The sequence below is a fragment of the Myotis brandtii genome, unplaced genomic scaffold (genome assembly GCF_000412655.1).
Source record: "Myotis brandtii unplaced genomic scaffold, ASM41265v1 scaffold686, whole genome shotgun sequence".
Lineage (NCBI taxonomy): Eukaryota > Metazoa > Chordata > Mammalia > Chiroptera > Vespertilionidae > Myotis > Myotis brandtii.
Window position 1 is genome coordinate 1,920,965 of NW_005370683.1, and position 24,159 is coordinate 1,945,123.

General features: G+C 35.8%; 1 protein-coding gene across 2 annotated transcripts in view; it reads left to right on the forward strand.

Moving 5' to 3' along the window:
- CNTN1 (contactin 1) overlaps positions 1-19,847 on the forward strand; it is a 279,131-nt gene extending 259,284 nt beyond the window's left edge. For both annotated transcript variants that reach the window (XM_005881686.2, XM_005881687.2), the window contains one exon: positions 17,408-19,847. In XM_005881686.2, coding sequence (XP_005881748.1) covers positions 17,408-17,484 — 77 coding nt within the window. In that variant the 3' untranslated portion in view covers positions 17,485-19,847. The remainder of the gene's footprint in view (positions 1-17,407) is intronic.
- Positions 19,848-24,159: the final 4,312 nt, after the last annotated feature.

Here is a 24,159-nt window from a genome sequence, read left to right on the forward strand (position 1 = left end):
CTCCCTGCCCTGCAGGCCCAGTTTCCCCCAACTGCCATCCCCTGCAGGCTTGGTCCCCCCCAACTGTCCTCACCTGCTGACCCAGTCACCCCTAACTGCCCTCCCCTGCAGGCCTGGTCCCCCCCAACTGCCGGCCTGGTCACCCCTAACTGCTCTCCCCTGGTGGCCTAGTTGCCCCCAATTGCCATCCCCTGAAGGCCTGGTTCACCCAAACTGTCCTCTCCTGCCAGCCCCATCACCCCCAAGTGCCCTCACCTGCTGGCCCGGTTGCCCCAACTGCCCTCTCCTGCCAGTCCAGTCACCCCCAACTGCCCTTCCCTGCCAGCCTGGTCACCTCTAACTGCCCTCCCCTGCTGGCCATCTTGAAACCACATGGGGGCAGCCATCTTGTGTGAGGGCATGATGGAAAGTTTGCATATTACCTCTTAATTATATAGGGTAGCATTACTACTGTTAAAGAATATTTAAGTAGGAAATTGGAATGTATAAGAAACAGTTTAAGTCATTACTGCCGTAAGAAAATTATAAACTTTTTGCTTTGTTTTATATTTTAGATTAGCTACAACACAATACTCAGATGTATGAGACACCTTTCCCCTTAAGAGCTACATTTGATGGTCTTTTCTAAATTTAGAAAGTAGTACTAACAGGGTAGAAAATGGAAAGAATATTGCTGATGGGATTAAAATTAGAACCTAGCATGAGAGGGAATTCCTATATATAGTAAGTCTTTGGAAAAGGGGGTTGTAAATAAAGGAATTTATCATTTGTGAAGATGCAATTACATTGAAGAAGTTTTAGAAAATGATCTTAAGAGAAATACCTTGATTCAGAGATGGGTTTTATTTTGCTGAATTTTGGGGTATCAGCAAAATTCCAGTTTTATTAAATAGTAATTTATCTATTTCAACTTGTTTGCATATATCAAGCTTTGTAGAATGTCATTATACAGTTTCAACAAATTGTGTGATGGGTCATAATATTTTGCATTAATAAATTGGTCATGAGAAAATAGATAATACTGTGCAATGCATACCTTATATGTATAATTTTAATTATTAGTAAAGTCAATTTTGCATTTTTATGAATGTTGGTATATTAGTGGCATAAAAATTACATAAAAATATCATATCCATCTATTCTGTATACTAAAGGGATTTTAAATATTTTATGATCCTAAGGAAGGAATATTTATATGTACCTCCCCACAAACCATAAGATAGTACTTAATATTGTTTCCTGAAATAAGAGTAACAAATAAATGAGTTAAAATAATTATATTATCTTGAATTGTTATATACATCAACCATCAAAACACTATTTCAAAATTAATTTTCCTTTGAAACATTATAGGCTATTTTGAAATTTGTAACCCTCTCAGGAAAATATAAAGATAATTGTGCTGAGAGAGTTGGGTTTTAAATTTTCTCTCCTATGGTTTGACACTTACCCACCGTAACATAAATTTGAAACCATTTAGGAAAGAAAATGATTTTGTCATGGTTAAAAATAAAACCCTGGAAATTTCTCACAAATAGATCTGGAAACCTTTAATGCTATAGTAAGAGGGAATATAAAACACTTAAACTGGAAAGTGATATATCAACATATTAAAATGGTCCATTTGATACTACATTAGGGACCAACATTAGTGATTTATGAAGGAATGTTTAGGTCTCAAAATACTTCCCATAGTTGGGCAAGGCTAGAAGCCAGGCCCCTTGATGGATTATTCACAGTTTGAAAGCAATGCAATGGCGTAAAAGACATTCCAGAGGCACTTTTTACAGACACCTTCTGCAAAATGAGCCAGACTAAGAGCAAATAAATCATTTAGAGCATATTCCAAGAATATGACTTTATCCAGCCAATATTCATTCTTCTATAACCTACCACTCCAAGCCCTGTATAACCAACTTTCATCTCTAAAGCAAATCACCAGGCTTGGTCACATGGCCATAAAGCAGGAAGAGAGAAGGGTGTTATAAATTACAGAGGACTAGCTCAACAAGACTCTTAGCCCATAGGAGATGCCTCAGAGTCCAGATGTGCCTGGAAGTTGTGAATTCTTTGAATTTGCACATCTGTGTAGATGATCCTACCAATACCCTGGCCTCTTAATTCCTCTTTCCTAATGATCCTAATTTATAGGGAAACTAATGCTCTCTGCCCTGCCTCAGCCAGCCACTCATGATCACAGTCTAGACAGGGTTTCAAGACTTGAGTGTAAACTGAAACTTGAGGATCCCTGAAACTTGAATGAGAAAAAAAAAAGTAATTTTCTCTAATTTCTAACTGAAATGGATTATTTTCTTCAAATATAAATTTAAGCAACAAATCACCATCGCCAATTACGATCACAAATGTTCTCATATATTTCAGCTGTTTCAATATCACTTCAAAAATATATTTATTAGCCCTAATCTTAGATTTTATTATTTAATGTACTAATAAGCATGTCATTTAAATGTATTAATAAACATATATTTACTTTGTATATTATGCTTTTTAATTAGACTTTGTATGTTATATTAATAAACATGTATTTACTTTGTTAATTTGCTTTGTATATTATATTGAAATATACATACATATTTCAATATAATCGATTTCCCTTTAACTCTACATATTGTATTTTATGTATGTGAAAGCATTATTTTTAGTTTCTCAGGGATTCACAGACTGCCAATGCATCTATAATAGACAAAGAGAGTAAGAATCCTGGCAAAAATTATATTACTAATTACTGGAAAAAAATCATAATTTTTCATTTTAAGCATTCTATTTTCAGATACTAACTCTTACCTTTCTAGTTTATTCCTTCAGGTCTCCTCCTGACTTAACAGTTTCTCCACTCTCCCGTACCCAGATCTACCATTGATCCTATCCTATTGATTTTTCCAATATCCTGCAAAATTTGACTCTTCTAACCAAGATGACTATAATATTCATATATATATATAATTTAAATGCCTTGCTTATTTAGCATAAGTATAGTTTATTTTTTACATGTAGAATGGGAATAATAGCATTAACCTTTTATATGAGTAATAAATTATGAATAATTACCTCCTATTATTGTACTACATGATGAATAAGGTTTTACTCACTATAATTGTGAGTAATAAATAAATTAATTAAAACCTGTTTTCATGTATCTTAATCCTTTGCCACGCAATTTCAAATGGAAGCATGATTGCAAGAGATAATACTCTATAGCAGTGTTTCTTAAATTTTTATCATTATTGTCTCCCAAAAAACATTACATTTTTTTTCCTAGCACTGCAGCCACCTATGGAATTTTAATACCAGGGATGTGCTGCATGTCTGTTTATGCTCTGTAGCCCTTTGGAGATGCAAAGCCATTATAATATCTTATATTTAGATTTTTTTTCACCCATAAAAAACAATTTTCACCTCCATGGGGGCCATATTGCACCTTGGAGAATTCATACTCTATGTACATACATACCCTTTTCATTCCAGCCCCAGGAGATACAATCAATTTTCTGAATTGATCAATCCAAAACTTCATGGAGCTGAGTTTTTAAAAGACATTGTTTTGCACCTTATAGAATGAATGTTTATTAAATTATAGTTTAGTATGATGTATTGATTTATACTGAGGAGCATTATATAAAAGAGGCCAAAAACAAAAACCAATTACATCAAATTTACTATCATATTATTTCATAATTGTTGAGGGTAGTTTTTGCTGAACTACATAGTGATCTCCTTTTAAGGAACCATGATTGGAAATTCTCTCAGGTAGGTCTAGAGGAGCGAATAAGCTGGGCCACACTAATAAATAAATATTTGAATAAAATAATTCAATAGTTAATATTAAATTAATATTCTTGAAATGGGCACCATTTAATGGAGAGGATGAAATCTTATTAGAGGAAGGATGAGAAAGAGGACCACTCAGTCCAATTTCTAGAAAAATTCATCTTCTCATCACCACCACCATCCCAACATACACACACACTCAAGAAAGTAAATCTAGTTTCTTCTGTAGGCAGCTTAGCTATTACTTATTGGAGCATATATAATAAAAACCTTATTCTTTATACACACACACTCTAACTAGGTTATCAACATCTTCCTTCAATACATTACTCTCTTCTAAAAGAACTCAGGGTGGAGGAGGGGGAGAAATGTGAGGAGCCAATGGCTGCCTAGGAGGCAGAGCTTTTGACACTGACTGGCATAGAAACCAACCAATAAGAACCTAATCTGGGTGAACTACAAAGGCAGAACCTAAGGTGGGGGCTGAGGAGGGGTTTTAAGGGCAACAACTGTTTGGTGTAAGGTGTAAGAAAGCGGTTCAATTTTTTTAATAACTGCTTTGGCAGTATAGTGCATATGGCTGGTTATCAGTCCAGATATAGGGATTATGTGTTTTTGTCTTCCAAGAGCATCTCCTCCTGCTGAAAAAGGCTCCCCCCGCCATTTAAGCAATCCTATCCTACGTAATCTATCTATACTAATAAAAGGGTGATATGCTAATTAGACCAGGTTGACCGGCCATCTTCTGGACTTCCTTCCAGACAAAGCCATGGTGGTAGGGGCTGAGGCAGAGGCAGTTAGGGGTGATCAGGCTGGCAGGGGAGAGCAGTTAGGGGTGAGATTGGGCTGGAAGGGGGTTAGGGGTGACCAGGCCAGCTGGGGAGGGAAGTTGTGGGTGATCAGGCTGGGAAGGGAGGGCTGTTCGGGGAGACCAGGCCTGCAGGGGAGGGCAGTTGGGGGCATTAGGCAGGCAGTCAGGTTAGTGGTTAGAAGCCAGTGGTCCTGGATTGTGAGAGGGATGTCTGACTGCAGGCCCGATTCTGCAGGCCTAAACCAGCAGTCAGACATCCCCCAAGGGGTCCTGGATTAAGCCAGCAGTCCCAGATTGTGAGAGGGGTCCCGATTGGAGAGGGTGCAGGCTGGGCTGAAGGAACCCCTCCCCACCCCCCTCATGCATGAATTTCATGCACCGGGTCACTAGTATATATATATTAAAGCCAAGCGACTGGAACACTGGAATGATCAGTTGCTTTGAAGCACACTGTGGCCCTGATCAGCTTTCCCTACCTCGATCGAGGGCGGGGATGGCTGGCCAACCTCCCACATCCCCTCCCCCCAACCAGCCCGGCCCCGATTGGCCCCAATCAGGCAGTCCAGACAGACCCCACTGGTGCACGAATTCATGCATCTGGCCTCTAGTTTTAGTATAATTATCTTCTAGCTTTGTCTCAATTTTTTATTTTTATTTTTTGTTAATCCTCACCTGAGGATATTTTTTCCATTGATTTTTAGAGAGAGTGGAAGGGATGGGGAGAGACAGAGAGAGAGAAACATCAATGTGAGAGAGACACACTGATTGGTTGCCTCCCACATGCACCTCCTACCAGGGCCAAGGATCCAGCCTGCAACTAAACCCAGGACCCTTTAGTCCTCAGGTCAGTGCTCTATCCACTGAGCCAAACCAGTTAGGGCTCGATTTTCTTAAACTTCTCTTTTTTCTCAATTTTCTTCTTTTTTCCTTTCTCATAATTTATCTTTGTAAACTATCTCAAAGCCTTTTTAGAATGAGAATATAACTCTTTACTTATACTAGTAAAACTATGTAAATGTATTTTATTATCCAAAGAATCTGGCAAAGCATTTTGACTCAATATTTATTTTTTTTAATTAAACTAGCAAAGAAAAAAAACATTATCTAAAAATAATACTGGTGTGTTAAAATGTCTCAAAGACTTAGATCATAAATATTTTAACAAGAAGTATAAGACACATATATCAGATTTCCAATATATGCTTTATGATTAAAATATAAGCTAAAAATACTCCTTAAAATATATAAAGTTATAAAGAATGTATTCAAAAATGTGAGAGCCAGTAAAATCTAAATGTTAAAAATGAATAAAAATTAAAAAGTGATAATATATTTAGTATGATAATTTTCGTGGCAAATGGAGAGCTGGCATATGTGATTCTAAGATTGCAAAGAGATTGTAATCCAAGGAGAAACCTAAAATATAAAGCAAATTAACTTAAGAGAAAGATTGAAAATAGAAAATATTGCATGCTCTTTATTAATATGCGATTATTTGAAATTATATCATACTTTTAATATCCACTATTTTTTTCTGGAAGAAGATTCATTTTACCAAAATTTGAGATAAAGAAAATTAGTAACAAATTATGCTAGGAACTACAGCAATAATTTTGGGAGAAGAATAATGCATAGGGCACTGATAATAGTAAATTCAGTATTATAAATATTTCATAGGGCATATTTGATTATAAGCATTTCCCTATAAACCAAGAATTTTTGGCAATGCCTATTATTCTAAGATATGTATTTTTCCTGTAACATGAGATGTATAAGGCAAAGTTAGCTAGACAAAAGATGGAAAATCACAGTGAGAATATATTTAGAGACAGTTTACAAGAGGAAAATTTATGAGTCAAAGATTAAAAATATTTAAAGCACCAATTTATAGTCAAAATAAACTATTATCTCAGTATGTTCCTTTAAAGGAATAGCCTCATTTTCCTGGTCCAGGATTCTATTCTAAACATATTCTCAACTTAGAATAGGCCACAATCACTACAGAAAACAAGAAAGGTGGTAAATCTTACACCTTCATTAGCAGAACTTTCACAAGAGAACAAAACAATAGTAAAGGTTTAGTGTGCTGCTAATTTCTCTTGGGTGAATTCTATGTTCTTTTTTATCTGTATTATAAAATCCATCTATGGCTAGCAAAGTCTTTCTCAGAATATAAAATATCAATTAAAGACCATGTTTGTTCACATTTATGAATATAGAGCTTTAGGAAATGTTGGTTAGATGGGATGATTATTTCATTTTGAGCCTACAACACATGGGGGATTTTAGAGGGAAACTAATTTCTTATACTATTTTCTCTCTCAGGAATGGTATTTCTGGGACATGCACAAAGGGGAATCATGGGTAGATCTATGGCAGAAGGGAAACATCCAAATGAGTGAATAAAATGAAAAGAGATTTTTATCATTATTCAACTCATTCCACAAAAATATACTGTGTGCCAAACATGTGCCAAGTAAGTCTTGGTCCTTGGGAGTTTGAAGATGAATAAAAACATGGTCTCTTGTCAAGAAGCCCTAACTTCACTGGGGATTAAGACAGGAGAAAAAAATATTTGCAGCACTTATGCTAAGTGTTGTGAAAGCAAGCATTGAGATGGAAGTAATTATTTCAGAGGATGATAGTTTTGAAGAATTTTGTGAGATCAGCAGTAATTTTCCAGGCATAAAAGGGAGTGGAAGGGCATTCCAGTCTCAGGAAATAAGTGTGAACTCTGAGAATACATACATCTGGCATCTCATTCAGTGAATCTGGAATGTAGGATCCAACAAAGAACATAAGGAAGATATAGTTGGAGTATAGGTTATAGTCAATCTGTGAGAAGGGGGAAAATTGAATTTGTGGTTTTCTTTTTTTTCATATTATACTATTTCTTGTGTTTGAGTAGGAGGTGATGAAGTCCTGAAGCAGAAGCAGTAGAGGGAGTGGAATAGAGCGATTCTAGATTCATATTGGAGATCAAGTCAATTGTACTTGGTGACCAAGTTGGTATATTGCAAGTGAGGGAGAAAAGGCATTTTTGAAAATGACTCTGCATTTTCTGTTGTAAATGACCAAGTGAAAAGCAACATCATTAACTGAGCTAAGTAATGCAGAAGCATGGGCAAATTTTATAAAAATATGATAAAAACCAGGAGTGCAGACAAAGAGAGAAGTGGTCTTGTGCTCTTTCTAAATGCTATAATATTTCTCCCAATGCCTATGTTATTTCAAACATTTAAGCATATCATCATCAATTAACATCTAAGAGTCTCTCTGTACAGAATACACTGTCAAGAGACACAAAAGCATGAGACACAAGTTTTGAGGAGAGAAAAGTGAATGACTCCCAAAATTTTATAATGGAATGACTAGAAGACTGCACTACTGGTAGAAATAGAGATGTTGAAAGAAGAATTTTAGTTTCCATTCACTGTTTGGAAATTTGACTTGCTCAATATAAACAAAATGGTTTCTTAAAGAATTTCTCAGAATTCCTGGTAGTTAGCAAGGAGTAACTACTTTCTTGATTTTTTTTAAATAAACTTCTTGCAGAAATGATGAAAGCCAATCTTATTCCATTTATTTGAATCCATGAAGAATTTGCAAATAACTTAAAATGTCAGGGTTTACCACCATGAAAATTAGACTAAGAATGAGCCCTCTTATTGGAAAAGAAATTCTGAAAAATATATCAACAGAACCAAGGACACTCCATGCAAATACCATTCAAAGTGATTGGACTTATTTTACTAGTATATCTCCTGAATGAGAAGCGAAACAAGCACAAACTCAGAAATTCTTTAGAAAAATCAGAATTGTGTTCCAGTCAGTAACTCCTTACACACTTCAGACCATTGTTAAAACAGCTGAGAAATCGTTTCTCACGCACAAGTAAAAAAGAAGGAATTCATCTGGTTATGATCTGCTTAATCGCTGTAAAGATTCCATGAATTCAGACAGTTTCTTATAAGAAATTCATATGCCTGTGGAGACACACTGAGGCACCAACTAATCCTTGTTGACAGATAGATGACACTGGGTCCTGCAGTAAGACCCCAGGGTCTGACAAACAAATGAGTTCAGGAACACAGTCGGAAGAAAAATCTTAAATACCAAAATACTGCCTCAGACAGGTGAGTCACTCATTTGTTATAGCCCCAAAGCAAAGATTAATCAAGAAAGATCAAATAGGACTCACCGCCTCCCAGTTTTACCCCAGGAAAGCTTCTAAGGTAGCTGTGCCTCTGAATCACCATGTGAAACCAGTCAGGGGCCAGGATCCTTAGCTCTTGTAGTTATGGAAGTATTTAGATACCAGCAGTAATTTCCAACTCTCAACTCATTGTGTTAAGGAAGATTGGGTTATTGCATTCTGTAACCATATTTATAGTAAGAGATATTTATGAAGCATCTGTGGAGTAGAAAAAAATAGCACTGGGCTTAGAATCAGGTTTGAATTCAATACCCACTTTTGCGTTGTTCTAGGTGGGGAAATTTGAGCCATAGAACCCTCATCTGCAAATGAGGATAGCAATACATGCTTCAACTGTATGTTATAAGAATGAAACAAAATAATATGTTACACACTTCCCTGAACAGAGTAGGCAACTAATAAATGATAAAAATAAAAATAATTCGTTAAACAGATATTTGTTGATGACATGGTATGGGCCAGACTGTCTAGAAAACTTATGAGTAAATTAAGTACTTAAAAAAAAAATCTCCTTTGCCCTGGCTGGTTTCGCTCAGTGGTTACAGCATCAGCCTGTGGACCTAAGGGTTAAGGTTTTGATTCCTGGCCAAGGGCATGTACCTCATTTGCAGGTTCAATCCCAGCCCCTGTCGTTCTCTCTCTCTCTCTCTCTCTCTCTCTCTCTCTTTCTCCCCCTTCCCCTTACTTTCCACTCTCTCTAAAAAAATAAATGGGGAAAAAATATCCTCACTCCTCGGGTGAGGAAAAAAAAAACACCTCCTTTTTATTATTCTCATATGAATATATCTGCATATTTAAATTTTAGAATTTTCCTCACCATTAGTTGAAGATTTTATTTAAAAAGGAAGCAGAGGTAAAATTTAAGTTGAAGTTAATCTGCACCTACACTTTGATAAAACCCGAATCCAAAATGGAAATCACCCCCAAGTAGGCCAGACACTCGAACGGCTACTGCTAACTAGAGCCCCTCAAGGATCCACATGAACTGGATGCAAATTTTTCTTCGGGGAGCATAGCACCGATTGACAGAGGCATCCCCATAGCTCTCATCTTCTTGAATATTCTAAGTAAATTTAAAGGGCAATATACCTATTTTTTCTAGAACTAGGGAATGATTTCTCTCATAAAGATTGATACTAGAAATAGGCATGCAAATGTATGTCTATCAAAAATATTTCATCTTTCCTATGATTTTAGGGATGCCTATACAAAAAAAGATCCTCATAAATAGTTATGACATTCAGCTTCATGATAGGTAGGCCTTTCTGGTTCCATTGAAATAAACCTAGAAATAAACATTGTGCCCCACCATGACCTTGAACCTGGGTATTAAAATCAGAAAAAGGTTATTTATTCAAACATATGTAAAACAGCTGAGATGGACTCATTGGGCTTTGTGGGAAGACATATCAGCCTGCTTCTCTTTGTTTGAATTTCTTTTGATTAGATATAATAAATTTAGGAAAATTGACTGTCATGACCAATTAGTTTTACTCTTACTCTTTATTGTCAGTAATCTAAAATACCAGCTGAGGCAAGGCTATCAAATGAGCCATTGTGTCCATGTGAGAGGTGGGGAAGGTGCAAGGAATAGTCCTTTTTCATCCCTAAATGAACCCAATGGGCTATGCATCTGCAGCCCCCCAAATTTCCAGGAAGTCTTAGTCACAGATGTGCTCAACTGGTCCCTCAAGCCCAGCACTAAAAAGGATTCTTCCACTTTGGCATGAGACACACACAAATTATTAAACTTTTACTCTGGCTTTACTTGCTGTCCTTTTGCCTCAAAAACTGATTGGGGGGAGGCAAAGTCAGTCGGGGCAGTGGAAGGAATAATTTAACATCTGTTGTTGTGAGTATGGCAACATAGAATGGGGCATCTGAAGTCCCCGGTCCCTGGAACATTAATCAAGGTTGAGAGAAATGGATCCTGGAGGTAGTGTGATGTATTCCACAAAGCTGGGGCTGTCCATGTAAGAGTGCTATGTCAAACAGCCATGTCCAAAGCCAAATGCAAAGATGAACTGATCGAATCAACCAGCTCTGGTTGTCTGTGAATTAATCACAAGTAAGGAACTGGAATGTTATTTGTTAAAGATTTTGTATAAGATGAGAAAAAAAAAATAAATCCATGATACCCATTACACGTATGTTGCACATTTTATAGAAAAGCATCCAAATACTGAGGTCTGGGTTTCTTCTGTTTGTCTTCATGACCCAGGATATTCTCACTAAATATTTGCTAAATAAAGTCACATTTTAATTGAAGAAAGTAAATTTCGCATTTAAAATTCACAATTATTAGGTGACTTTTACTATGCATTTTAAACTATTTTAATTTAACCCTCACAAATATCCTGCTATTAAGTAGTATGCTCTTCATTTTACAGATAAGGAAATAAAGGCTCCAAGAGGTTAAGTACCTTGTGAGAGGTCACACACTCAAGTGAGGGCACTAGTATTCAAATAGAATGCTTTCTAACCTCAAATCTCATGTTCTTGTGAAGCACCGCTTTGCATTTCTAAAGACGTAGGCAAGCCAGTTTTAAAAGTCCTCAGAATTATAGTCTCATCTTACCCCCAAATGATGTAAAAATTAGGTTATTTGAGTATGTGTGAGCATGTGCTTGTTGGCCAGTAGGCAGTTAGAATTTACTTTTACATTTCCCAGCAAATAATCGGTCTTTACTGTATTGGAAATGCTTGCTCCTTTCTCAAAGAAGAATTCATCCTGGCAATCTAGCATTTTCTGGGAGGGAAAGGGCCAGAGTCAACAGTAAGGAACTAATACGACTGCTAGGATAAGCTGCCAGCAAGACATGTACCCCCGCCAAAAAAAAAAATCTATTTTGCTTGGCACATAGGTTTATAATTGCCAAACAAGTAGGAGCAGCAAGATTAGTGGGTTTTACCAGATTGACAAACCCATCAAAGCCACTATCACTTATATGATCAAGCTTTTAATATATATATTTATAAAGCAATATCAACTTTGATTATCATAAATAAGGGGAAATATAACAAATGTGTTTGCAAATTTTATGGCTCAATGCTTGATATTCTTAAATATATATGGTTTTCTTAGAATCATAGACTCATGGCCATAGTAGGAGCTTATATAAGGACTTAGAACATTGAACCCTATCATTTAACAGAAGGAAAATCCACATCTGTGACAAGTAAAATAGCCAAAGATCACACCAGCTTCAGAGCCATATCTTGAGTCAAAATATTCTTTTTTTGCCCAAAGTTATACAACTCATTATTGGCAGAACTGGAAGTAGGTCTTAAGCTGTTTTTTTTTCCTCCACATAACTTAGAATTTGCTATCTCAAGGAGACACAAGGAGATAAAATTATTAAAAGCAAAATAAACAAGCTGGTACATACAGGCAGTATGATAACATAGGTATCCAAAGGCAAACACAATCATTAGATGTTTAAAAAAGCTACTATATTTCAAAGGTCAAATCCATTTCTCTTTTGTTTTCTTTTCCAGAAAGTCTTAAAACCAATTGGGGTAAATATCCATTACTTCATTTTGTCAAAGGCAGGTAGTTAATGCTTATAATAATTGATATAAAGTTGAAAACTGTCTCAGAATTTTTCCCAAGAAACCTATTTGAATAGAAACCAACTAACTTTATAAACAGACACCTCTTTTAATTTTTAATATGCATTAGACAACTAATTAAAATAATTTTGGTATATAGCCTAAAGGAAATTTTAACATTAATCTTACTAAATTACATGAGTTTTATTAGAAATTCTATGCCAGTTTCCAAGAAAACAAAACTCTACTATTTTATAAGTTTGTACATTTTGCACCTTGGCTCTATTCTATGATTTCTGTGGATAACATGTAGACAGGATAAAAAAATCGGGTGAGAATCTATGGGGGGGAAATCATGCAAGAGAAAATATGCAAGTAAGAAAAGACACTACAAGATGAAAATTCCAGAAATGAATTAACCAATAAAAATTCTAAGATTGTTTTGTCTCAGACATTTTGTAAAATTCCAGTAGCCAAGACAAAATTTAACATATTTGTTTTTGCCTCAAGTATAAAATTCTGCACAAAAATTGGAGTGCATGAATTTTTTAAATTATCTTTGAAAATTCATTCATTCATTATGTTGTCAGTATCTCAAAGGAAGAAACAGCACTTCCTCCTTTCATGCATTTCTGCCATAAATTTAAGAAAATAAGTACTATTTCTCACCTAAACTTCAACAATCAAATGAAAAAACAGACATAAATAATTTGCTGAGTGTACAAGGGTAAAATAGTGACTCAGCATTTCCAACAGGTTGGGCTAAATCCAAAAACAAAGCTCTTAAGAGCTACCATTTTTTCAGACTAAATTCTTATGATTGAATAAATGTGTAAAATGACAGTCTCCCAATAGGCCTTCCTCTACAAATAAGTAAGTTCAGAAATACAGACCTTACATAGTCTCAGGCACCATAGTTTATTAAATTTCTTAGCGTGTTTGCCTTTATGTAGCAATTATCACTGTTTAAATTCCAAATCTCAGAGTAAATATAACTGTACAGATTTATGTACTCAGCCAAAACAAAAAAAGTTAGTTTCTAGTCTTACACATTCTAATGCTGCACCTATCATGTATAACTCTCAAGGATTACTTATAAAAATGGCTCCTGTACTCTGAGTAATTTATATAAATATTCTTTAAGTTTTCAGTAGCTAAATAGATCAATTGCTTTTCTTATCTTGATTAACTTCAAGCAATTGGGGAAAGCCAGTTAGAGAGGTTATGAATAATGCAAGTGAATAATGGCATGAAACACTTTTCTTAATTACCACAAAGCACATTTTCCAAAGATGCAGACAGAACGGTATTCTTGTGACATGCTACTTGACAAAAATCTTACATGGTCAACAATTTGGGAGATAAGAATTGTTCTGTTGCTTTTGGTGACTTTCTGTGTGCATTTGCACTTTCTTGTTGAAATGTATTCTCTCTTTTCCCAGAATCCCTATTTTTCTCCTGGAACCACACAGCCCTTTCACTGTGGAAAGTGTTGTAGGAAGTACCTGCGATCAGAATAAAAATTGACATCTTCTTGTGACCATGCCTCCTTGGCTACAGGAATTGGTTGAGGGATGGGAGATTGTTCCAAGCCAGTTCAATCATAGAAATTCATTAATTCAGCCACAGTAACGGGTCTGGGGTTGTGTTGTGACCCAGACTTTGCAAATTAGAATCTTTCTTTGAAAGTTTTCTTACTGGAGTTGGGGTTAAGATATATCATCTCTTTTATCTTGAGAATATATTATTGTGAGCTTGGTGCTCTTGTGTATCTTGAAAAATTAGTCTAAGAGTATGAAGCAATCTGCAAAGGAAGAAGAGATGGAAGTACAAAGCATGGAAGACCCAGGTGTTCAGGTAACTTTCTCTAGTTGCCCCAAAGTGGTACATCATCAGCTCTTTCTTCAGTTGTGCTCCCGTTACTAAAAGCAAAGTACTCACTTCATACTGAACTTAGTCCACACAGCTAAAAATATGATTTGGATATAATATATTCTCTGTCCTGAAGTTGTTCACAATCTAGAGATTTTAACCATTGTAAACATAGAAAGTGACATGAAAAGGATAAAATTAGAAGTATTACGGCATCATCAGCAATAGCAAAGAAGAAGGAGTTGGGATTGGACCATGGTGTACAAATTTAAGCATCAGAAAAGAGATTTGTATTAAAAACTAACTAGAGCAGTTCTTTACTTATCATAAAATATGAAGAGATTGTTAAACATTGCTTAACTTTTACTTGGAATTTTTCTTCTGAATATGTACCTCCCTGTATCAAGAACCCTTCCTGAAGAAATTAAGTCTGGGCAGTTCAGTTTTTAAAAAAATCAAGAAAATCCAGTAGAAGAGCTATGATAGTCTAAAATGGCTTTACAGTTGTTCTAACGGGGAAAAACGATTACCAGATTGATGATATTTTCACATGTTTGACATTCAGTAGATATGTGAAAAGGAAAATATCTATTTTCTACCTACCAAGTAAATGCTGAAATTATGTTTGATAGCAGTGTGGTGATATACATTTTGTTAGATACAAAACCAATATATATTGAAAATCCCTCAAGAATATAGGGATCCCACATGTTAAGTGACTTTAAATAGCGAATCAGTCAGGTCTCTAATTTGTATTTGGAATGTGGAAGAGAATTGGAGATGAAGACCACAATTACATAAGCTTGAGCCATTAGAGAAATTAAATATAACACACATAAACATGAAGAGTTTATTTAGAATAAGTCAAATATCCTGATGTTGAAGCCACAAATTATGAAATTGTGTTTGGTTTTCATACTAACACCAAAACTTCAAAATGGCATCCACAATTGACTAAACTCTTTCCGTGGCCACAGTTTGTACTGAGCCAACCCACAGAGTCAGGCAAGTACAAGAACGTGTGCGCATTGCTGATGTAATTTGTGGCCCGAGGAGGGAGCATTGCCGAGACCATGCAGTCATTCCCAGACAAAGGTCTTCAGGTCAGATCATTTAAACTAGGTCAAACATTGAAAACTACGGACTTTTTATATTTTAATGTGATTGAGGTTTATTCTTCTTCATCTTATCAGAACAAAATAGTGTGTGGGTGGTGGCATATTTTAAATATATCTATGTAGAAAAATATGGAGGACAAAATACTACAACAAAATAAGATTCTCTGAAATGCTTAGGTGCTGTACCTTCCCTTGTCATTTCTTGTCTCTCTGTGCCTTTGCCTTGACACATTAAGTTCCGGGTGTAGTGTCTTTATGCATTTCTAGAATCGGTCCCTTTTTACAGCTGTCCACAGAAAGTGGCAGAGAGGTACAGAGGATGGTCTTTGGAGCCAGGCCAATCTGAGATCTAATCTTGGCTCCGCCCTCTCTACTGGCCTTGGCCTTGAACAAGTCATTTTACCTAAATTCTATGTTATATAATCTATAAAATCAGAATAATAAGACCATTATTATTCTAGGCTGTGGTATTAATGTCAAAATGAATACAAAGAGCCAGCATAGTGTCTGTCTCATGGCTGTAGAACAGTAAACAGGAGCTCTCATGGTCACTATTAGTGATTAGTGTAATCACTGTTATTGATGGCGTTATTGCAGCATTGATGAGGCTGCAAGTAGTTATTTGAGGATTGTTTCTATTGCCCTTCCAGTTCTGCCATCACTTTTTGATCTTTAGTGTCTTGCTTATTTCTAAGAACCATTTTAACTGTGTTTGATGACGTTTTCCATGTAGCATGAATGCTGCTAACAGGGTAATAGTGGAATGCATGCATGCAGATAGACCGACACAATCTTCTACGATATAAGAAAAATGCATGTGCTTTTACTGACCATAGATTCGAGAGAAATTCCCCAAATCTTCCTGAATATAAGAGGAATATTCCAAATAAAGGGGTGTTTTAGTCCACTGTTAACATGGTAAAATAATAATGATTTAAGTTTTAAAGTAAACTTTCAAAACTTGACACAAATTTGTCATGTTCACAAGCTGTTGACTGTACCTTTTAGCCTGTCACTCATTCCAGCAGTGTGTTCATTGAAGATGGTGCCTCATGGCTATAGAGAGTGGAAAGGAATATTATGCCTCTTGGTCCCATTTTTCATCCCTTTCTCAAGAATTCCAGTGTGGGCAGGACCTACACCTGTAAACTTTCTTGGCCACAGGAAAAGCCCTTCTGGATGTAATTATTAGCCTAATATGTAATATAAATCCATAACATGTTATATCATTTTTATTTTAAATTCACAATATAACATCTCAGGGCAATTATTCTTTAAATTTGAATCGATGATTTACAATTATCCAAATTATTTTTCTGTTGGCCCTGGCCAGGTAGCTCAGTTTTAAGGACATCATCCCTATACTTCAAGATTGTGAGCTTGATCCCTGGTCTGGGCATATACAAGAATCAACCAATGAATGCATAAATAAATCAATGTTTCTCTCTCTCTCTCTCTCTCTCTCTCTCTCTCCCTTCCTCTCTCTAAAATCAATCAGTATATAAAATTTTCAAAATATTTTTTTGAAATCATTGTGTATAAGCATCTAAATGTCTTAAAACCATTGGGATGTGAAGTTATATAATATCTATTTAGTTATACCTATGATGTCATTATCCCAGATAACCTTATTAGTATTTTTACTATCACCTCTTTATCTTATTTTTTAACATGACACATAGATTTTTAACTTATTTATATATGTTTTTTTGATCTGTCACCTTCTGGTAGGAATTTGGGACTGTGAGATCATGTAGAAAACAAACATTTGTGGTCTTATCATCTTAAATGATTTATATGGACATGTATAAACAGAGCACGTGCTCTCACATAAAATCCTTCATCAAATATTTCTGTTTTTCTTAAATGACCTAAGAATAGAGAAGCGGTGTGTGTGTGTGTGTGTGTGTGTGTGTGTGTGTGTGTGTGAGTGTGTGTTAAGGAACCACTTGGTTTTCAGGCCTACGTATTCTGGCTTTTCCCAAAGCATCGATAACAATAGTGACTGTTATCAGTGAAATTTCATACATGTTTTTGTTTACTTTGTAGGTACATCCACCCTATTACCAAATCTTCTCGGCTTACTGCTGCCTGCCTTTGGCACCCTTGTCCACTTGGAATTCTGAATGTGGTGTGACAGCTGCTGTTCCCGACCCAACTCAGAGGACACACTTCATCCCTGCGATGACTACAGATCCTTCCAATTCCTGCGGCTCCATCCTAAGCCAAATACATTATTCTTTAACAAACTATCCAACTGATTTACAACACATGTTATGACTGAGGCATTCAGGAACCCCTTCATCCAAAAGAATAAACTTTTAAATGGATATAAAATGATTTTTAACTCGTTCCAATATGCCTTATAAACCACTTAACCTGATTCTGTGACAGTTGCATGATTTAATCCAATGGGACAAGTTACAGTGTTCAATTCCATAGGCTGTAGAGTGAAAGTAAAATCACCATACACAGGTGCTTTAAATTCAATAACAAGTTGTGAAATATAATAGAGGTTGAAATGTTGATTGTATGTGGTAAATGTAAGAGTAATACAGTCTCTTGTACTATCCTCTCTGTTTTGGGTCCTGCATATTTTTGAATGGCCCCCTATCATACATGGCATTTTCAGTTTTCTTAAAAAGAATAGGGTATAACTGAAACATTGTGACATAAATCCCATTACCAAATCATCTTACTGAATGAGTTGAAAGATTTGGAATATTCAAAACCAAATTCTAGAACTTATTATCAATATTCTTATTTTGATAGTAATTTTCTAAACATTTAATTTTTAGAATCAGTAATTCTTTTAAGTTAGTTTTTAATAGTGAAGTTAACATGCCATATGAAGGTTATTTTTTACTTTTGTATTCTACTGTGAAATTATTTTATGCTTTTCTTATCATCAATTTGAAACCTCAAAAATCACAGCTCTTATTTAGCGTAGTATCCCATTGCTCTATTTATTCATGTGGAATAATGAATGTTGAAAAGTAGAGGGCTTCCATTTTTTAATCAAGATGTGATAGTCTTTATACCACTAAGAATAAATGACAGTTAAGTGTCAGAATTACGTATTAATATTCTAGTTCCTTGGTTTTTGTGCTGCATTTCTAAGTAAAAACCTATCTTTATTGAAAGTGTAGGATCAAGAAGTCACCTATAGGTTGGAAAAACTACAGTATTCCTTATTTTTTTTAAAATTTAGTTTTAAACTCATTCCTGCTTCAAGGCAATACTGAAAACTGGCTAAAAATACCAAATCCGTATGTTGCTAATGGTACTTTGAAGGGTATGCAAAACTGAAAGTCCAGGAGGAGACAAATAATGTGTACCTCCAATGTCGACTCCCAAGTGTTGGTGCTTTAGGTCTTTATAAGTTGTGAAAAGGAAGATGCACATTTCTTCATTCTTCATGGTGTGCCCGGAAATGTGTTTGAGTGTGGATGTGAAAGAAATCAAGTAACAAGGTTAGCTGGCTCCTGAATTAGTGCAATGACAGATGCTTCGAGAGGTATAATCCTATTTTATTAGCACAACCTTGCGAGCTAGAGATAGAGTTTATCTTTTTAGAAAGGATACCTTATAGGTTCATAAAAAGTATTTACAGGAAGCAAAACAGATCTATTACTATTTTATTCCCCTTTCTTTAATTTGTATAATTTTTGTACTATATCTACATGTAAATGTTTAGAGCTTTTGTTATAAAAATATCATTTCATTAGTTGACATTTAACTCTTTGTTATAAAATGAAACTTTTAAAGATAAGTGAAATAGGTTCTTTCCCAGCAGAAGTATGTCAACAGTCCTAAGAGCATCATCAGATTTCATAAAATATTTAATTATTTGAAAAAGAAAATCTCTTCATACTTTAGGGAAATGAATACTCTGTAAGCCTTCTGTACAAATGTTTGTGCTTTCATTGTTATACTTTGGGGTTTTCCTTTTGCAGTATGACCCATGTTGGGCATTTTTATATAATCAACAACTAATTCTTTTGCCAAATGCATGCTTGCCTTTTATTTCCTAATGTATGGTAATAAAGAGCAAAACTGGTCAGATTTTGCATGAAATGGTTCTGAAAGGTAAGAAGAAAACAGACTCTGGAAGTTACTTGTTTAATTTTAAATCTGTGACAGAGATTAGGCAGATTAATATCTCTCATACACCAATACTCATGCTTTTCATTTCCTCATACAGTTGTACGAATTTGACTGGGACCATCCGTTTTAAACTGTTGTCAGACTAATATATCACCTGCTTTAAGATGCAAGATTCTGAATTAAACTTTATATAGATATAGACATATCTGTTGTTTCTTTGTATTTCAGGAAAGGTGATAGTAGATTTCTTTGATACTGATAAATATTGAATTGATTTTTTTAGTTATTTTTTATCATTTTTTTCAATGGAGTAGTATAGGACTGTGCTTTGTCCTTTTTATGAATGAAAAAAAATTATAAAGAAATAAATGTCTTAATGTTATCCAAGAAATAACTGTCCTTTTAATTTACCTACTGTTGAAAATTCATTTTTAGAAAGTTTTCTTTATAAGTCAAATAGCATGGAATAAATATTACTTGTTAAGCAACAGTTCAATGTTTGAAGGGTTCTACAAAAAGTATACACACAGACACAAAGACACACATGTGAGCTTGAATGCACTCATACACAAGCATTATTATATTGAAATATAATAACTTCAATTTATTATATTTGTCAGTGACTATCACTCAGGCTAATGTTAGACATTAAAACAAGCCACTAGAATAGATGCTGAAAAATAAAAGACTAGTTTAACCCTGAATGAGCTGATACTCTAATAGAGTGGATTTGCATAAAAACATGACTCTAGTCTACAGTCAGGAGTCTGATACAAGAAAAGCCTTCTTTTAGTCCTGAACCAAACTGCACCCCAAGTTCTAAATCACAGGGCTCCCTGTGTTTTGCCTTACAATCTTCTCATGTGTTCTCATTGTGATTCCACATTGGCATTTTGACCCGCTTCCTGGGTTATGAAGCTTGTCTCCACCCTGGATTCTGGTTTTCCCTTTTGGACCCTGCCTCCATTTTTTGACCCTAAGTATTAGATTACTTCTATTCTAATATTTTGCTTTTGGTATTTGACCTTGGATTGACCCAAGCTCTAATTCTCCAGGCTTTGGGAGATCAAAGCTTTCTTTCTGTGGGAGCTTTATCCACTTTATCCAAAGTTCTCCAACATGGTTGCCCATCACAGTAACCTGGATAATTGGAAAAGTAAAATAGATTCCATGGGCCCCAGTCCAGACTTACTAAATCAGAATCTGGGAAGTGAAGTGTCAGAATCTGCATATTTTTAGGTTGTTTAGGAGTGATTTTGAATGAGCTGACTTTAAATTAGTTGATGGGAAGCAAGGATTATGTTTCTACATTGTTTATCATATTTTAAAAACAGGTTTCACCTTTTAGTTACTGGTAATAAATTTGATACTTAGGATAGATAATATTTGTCAATTCCTATGACAGGGAGCCAGGTTTGAGAATCACAGGTTTTCATGATTACTACAAGTTAATTTATATATTTAACTGAATCAACATTATCAACATCACATACACATAATTTAAATATCTTTTAAGAAAAACAAATCCATTCTCTTGGCTTGCCTAAACTGTTAATTTTCTCATGACTAATATGCTCATTAATTCTTGCTTTTTGGTTCTACATCTTAAGTATCAAAATGTTATATACTTGTGTCTATTCAAAATATCCCCTAATTTGCTTATATCTAAAAATCTAAGCAGCAGACTGAAATGTACTTCAGAAGATTTCTTCTCGAAAGGAATGTGGATTTCCTTTACTTTTTAAACGTTTTTTCTTCATGTGACTTGAAAAGTTAATTAAATTTTAATACTTAATTTCCTGAGTCTATAATCTCCTGGAGGTTGCTAATTAAAATATAGATGAAAGGTGCCCCCTTCCCAATGTCAACTTTTTTTTCCAGAATGAAAGCATAGTAGTTTTGAATGAGCTGACTTTAAATTAGTTGATGGGAAGCAGAGATTATGTTTCTACATTGTTTATCATATTTTAAAAATAGGTTTCACTTTTTAGTTACTGGTAATAAATTCGATAGTTGGGAAAGATAATATCTGTCAACTCATAGTTGACTCTGGAATTCAGTCAAGCTCATCCTAACGGGAACTGAAGGCACTTGGTCTTCATCTGTCCTGTCTCTTCAGCTAGGCTCCTTTGCTCTGGGGGAAGCTGGCTTGAAAACAATACTGAATATCTTCTGACCTTGTATGAGTTTCCTAGGGCTGCCACAACCAAGGACCACAAACTGAGTGTCTTCAAACAACAGGAATATAGCTCTCAGGTCTGGAAGCCTGAAGTCAGAAATCAAGGTATCAGCAAGGTAAGGTCCTTGTGGAGACTCTGAGGGAGAACCTGTTCCATGCCTCTCTCCTGGCTTCTGTGGTTGCAGGCAAACGTTGGTGGTTCTTGGCTTGCAACTGCCTCTCTCCAATCTCTGCTCTTTTTGTCACCTGGCATTCTCCCTGTGTGTCTTTGTGTTCAAATTTTTATCTTTTTGTGAGGACACCAGTCATTGGATTAGGACCCATCCTAATCCATTGTGACCGCATTTTAACTTGGTTACATTTACAAAGACCCTTATTTCCAAATAAGGTCATATTTAAAGATTCTAGGTGAATATAAATCTTGGCAGAATTCTATTTCTTAGTATACTTCTCTTTTTATGAGGGTCTGATTAAGAAGCTGCTCTAAGCATGCTTTCAGAAAACATTTATGTTGATAACATGAAACAATACAGATGAATTTCGAATGCATTCTGCTAAGCGAAAAGAAGCCAGAATCAACAGGCTGTGGGATTCTATTTATATGACATTCTAGAAAAGGCAAAACTCTAGGGACTGAGAACAAGTCAATGGTTTTTAGGCAATAAGAATAGGGGCAGAGTTTGACTACAAAGGAACAGCCTGAGTGCCCACTTGGGAGTGATGGAACTGGTAGTAGTGACTCAAATCTATGGATTAGTCAAAACTCATAAAAATGATATAGCAAAAGGGTGAGTTTTGCTGTGTGTACATTCTTAAACTTTTAAAAAAATGCAGTTATGCAAAGATCATGGGCATTGGACAGGCCTATGACCATCTTCTAACTCTGTTATTACCTGTGAGATGTTGGACAAATAATGTGAGATTTGGAGGATTAAGTTTTCTGTTTCATAAAATGAGAATAGCATTCCTCAATTATTCAGACTTCTTTGGCAAGTGATAGACAACTCAAATAAGCTTAAAAAAATAATTTTTGGCTCAAATAATGGGATCTACAAGATAGACTGGATGTAAAGACTTAAGTAATGTTCTCAAGAAACTGTCTTGCCATCTGTTGATTCTGCTTCTCTCTGTGCATGTTTCATTCTCAAGCAGGTTGTCTCCTTGTGGCAGGAATTATGGGTGCTGACAGTTCAAAGCCCACCTCCTACTGGTCAATGGTAAAAGAAATAATAGATATTCTCTTTCTTTCTTTTTTTTTTTTTATTTGTTGGGGAGCTAATATTTTCTGAGGGCCTCTATGTGTCAGATACCATTCCAGGCGATTTACTTACATCAGCTGATAATGATTGGATCTGTCTGGACTGGAGCTGAAGCAGGGATAGTTTATAAAGTATATTGGGTGATTCTACTGTGTCTCCATGATCGAAAACTACTGACATACAAAACCCCAATGATTCTTGCAGCAATTCTCTAAGCTGGGTTTTATATCCATTACATCCTATTGGTCAGTGGTAAAAAAAAATAATAGATATTCTCTTTCTGACCTGATATATATTTACCAAATCTCACTAAGGACTCAGATTATCCCCAGAGTTTGGTGTTTTTTATTTACCCACTAGAGGCCCGGTGCACTGCGGGGAGGAGGGGTGGGAGGGTCCCCTCAGCCCGGCCTGCACTCTCTCGCAATCTGGGACCCTTTGTCGGACATCCCTCTCACAGTCTGGGACCCCTCGCTTCTTACCACCTGCCTGCTCACTGCTCCTTACTGCTCGGCTTGCTGCTCCTTAGCGCTGCCGCCACCACCAGGGCACTCACCAGCCATGAACCCGACTTCTGGCTGAGTGGTGCTCCCCCTATAGGAGCACACTAACCACCAGGGGGCAGCTCCTGCATTGAGTGTCTGCCCCCTGGTGGTCAGTGCACGTCATAGCGACTGGATGTTCCTCTGTTTGGTTGATTTGCATATTAGCCTTTTATTATATAGGATCTGGGGGCTCCTGGCTAACCGCCTAGCTAACCTTTTGGAAGGTGGAAAACACACTGTGATAGCAATTCCCACCAGGACCACATGGAATGGATAAGGGATTATCCCCCTAAAAATATATCAGGTGTTTTTAACAGAAGGAGGGTGTTGGATGTTCCCCACTCCATGAGAATTTAAATAAGATGATAGAGTTAAAAAATGCCTGACACATAGTAAAATACCAACAGGTCTTAAATTTCCCCTCCCATTATTACTTTCCAATGCATATTTTACTTCTAAAATTCTTAGGTCAGATGATTGCATAGCTATCTGGTATCTGTTCATATCTAGCACAGAGCTTAGCATTCACAGTGAACTCAAAGTCAGTTCCCCTCAATCAGGTGGAGCTGATTTAGTTGAACTGAATGTAATATCAGAAAGTAAAAAAAAAAAAAATAGGAAAAGGGGGCTATTGGCATTGAAACCTTCCTTTTACTACATTTTAAATGTATACCATTTCCAATAATGAGGGTAGAGAGGAAACCATTTTGA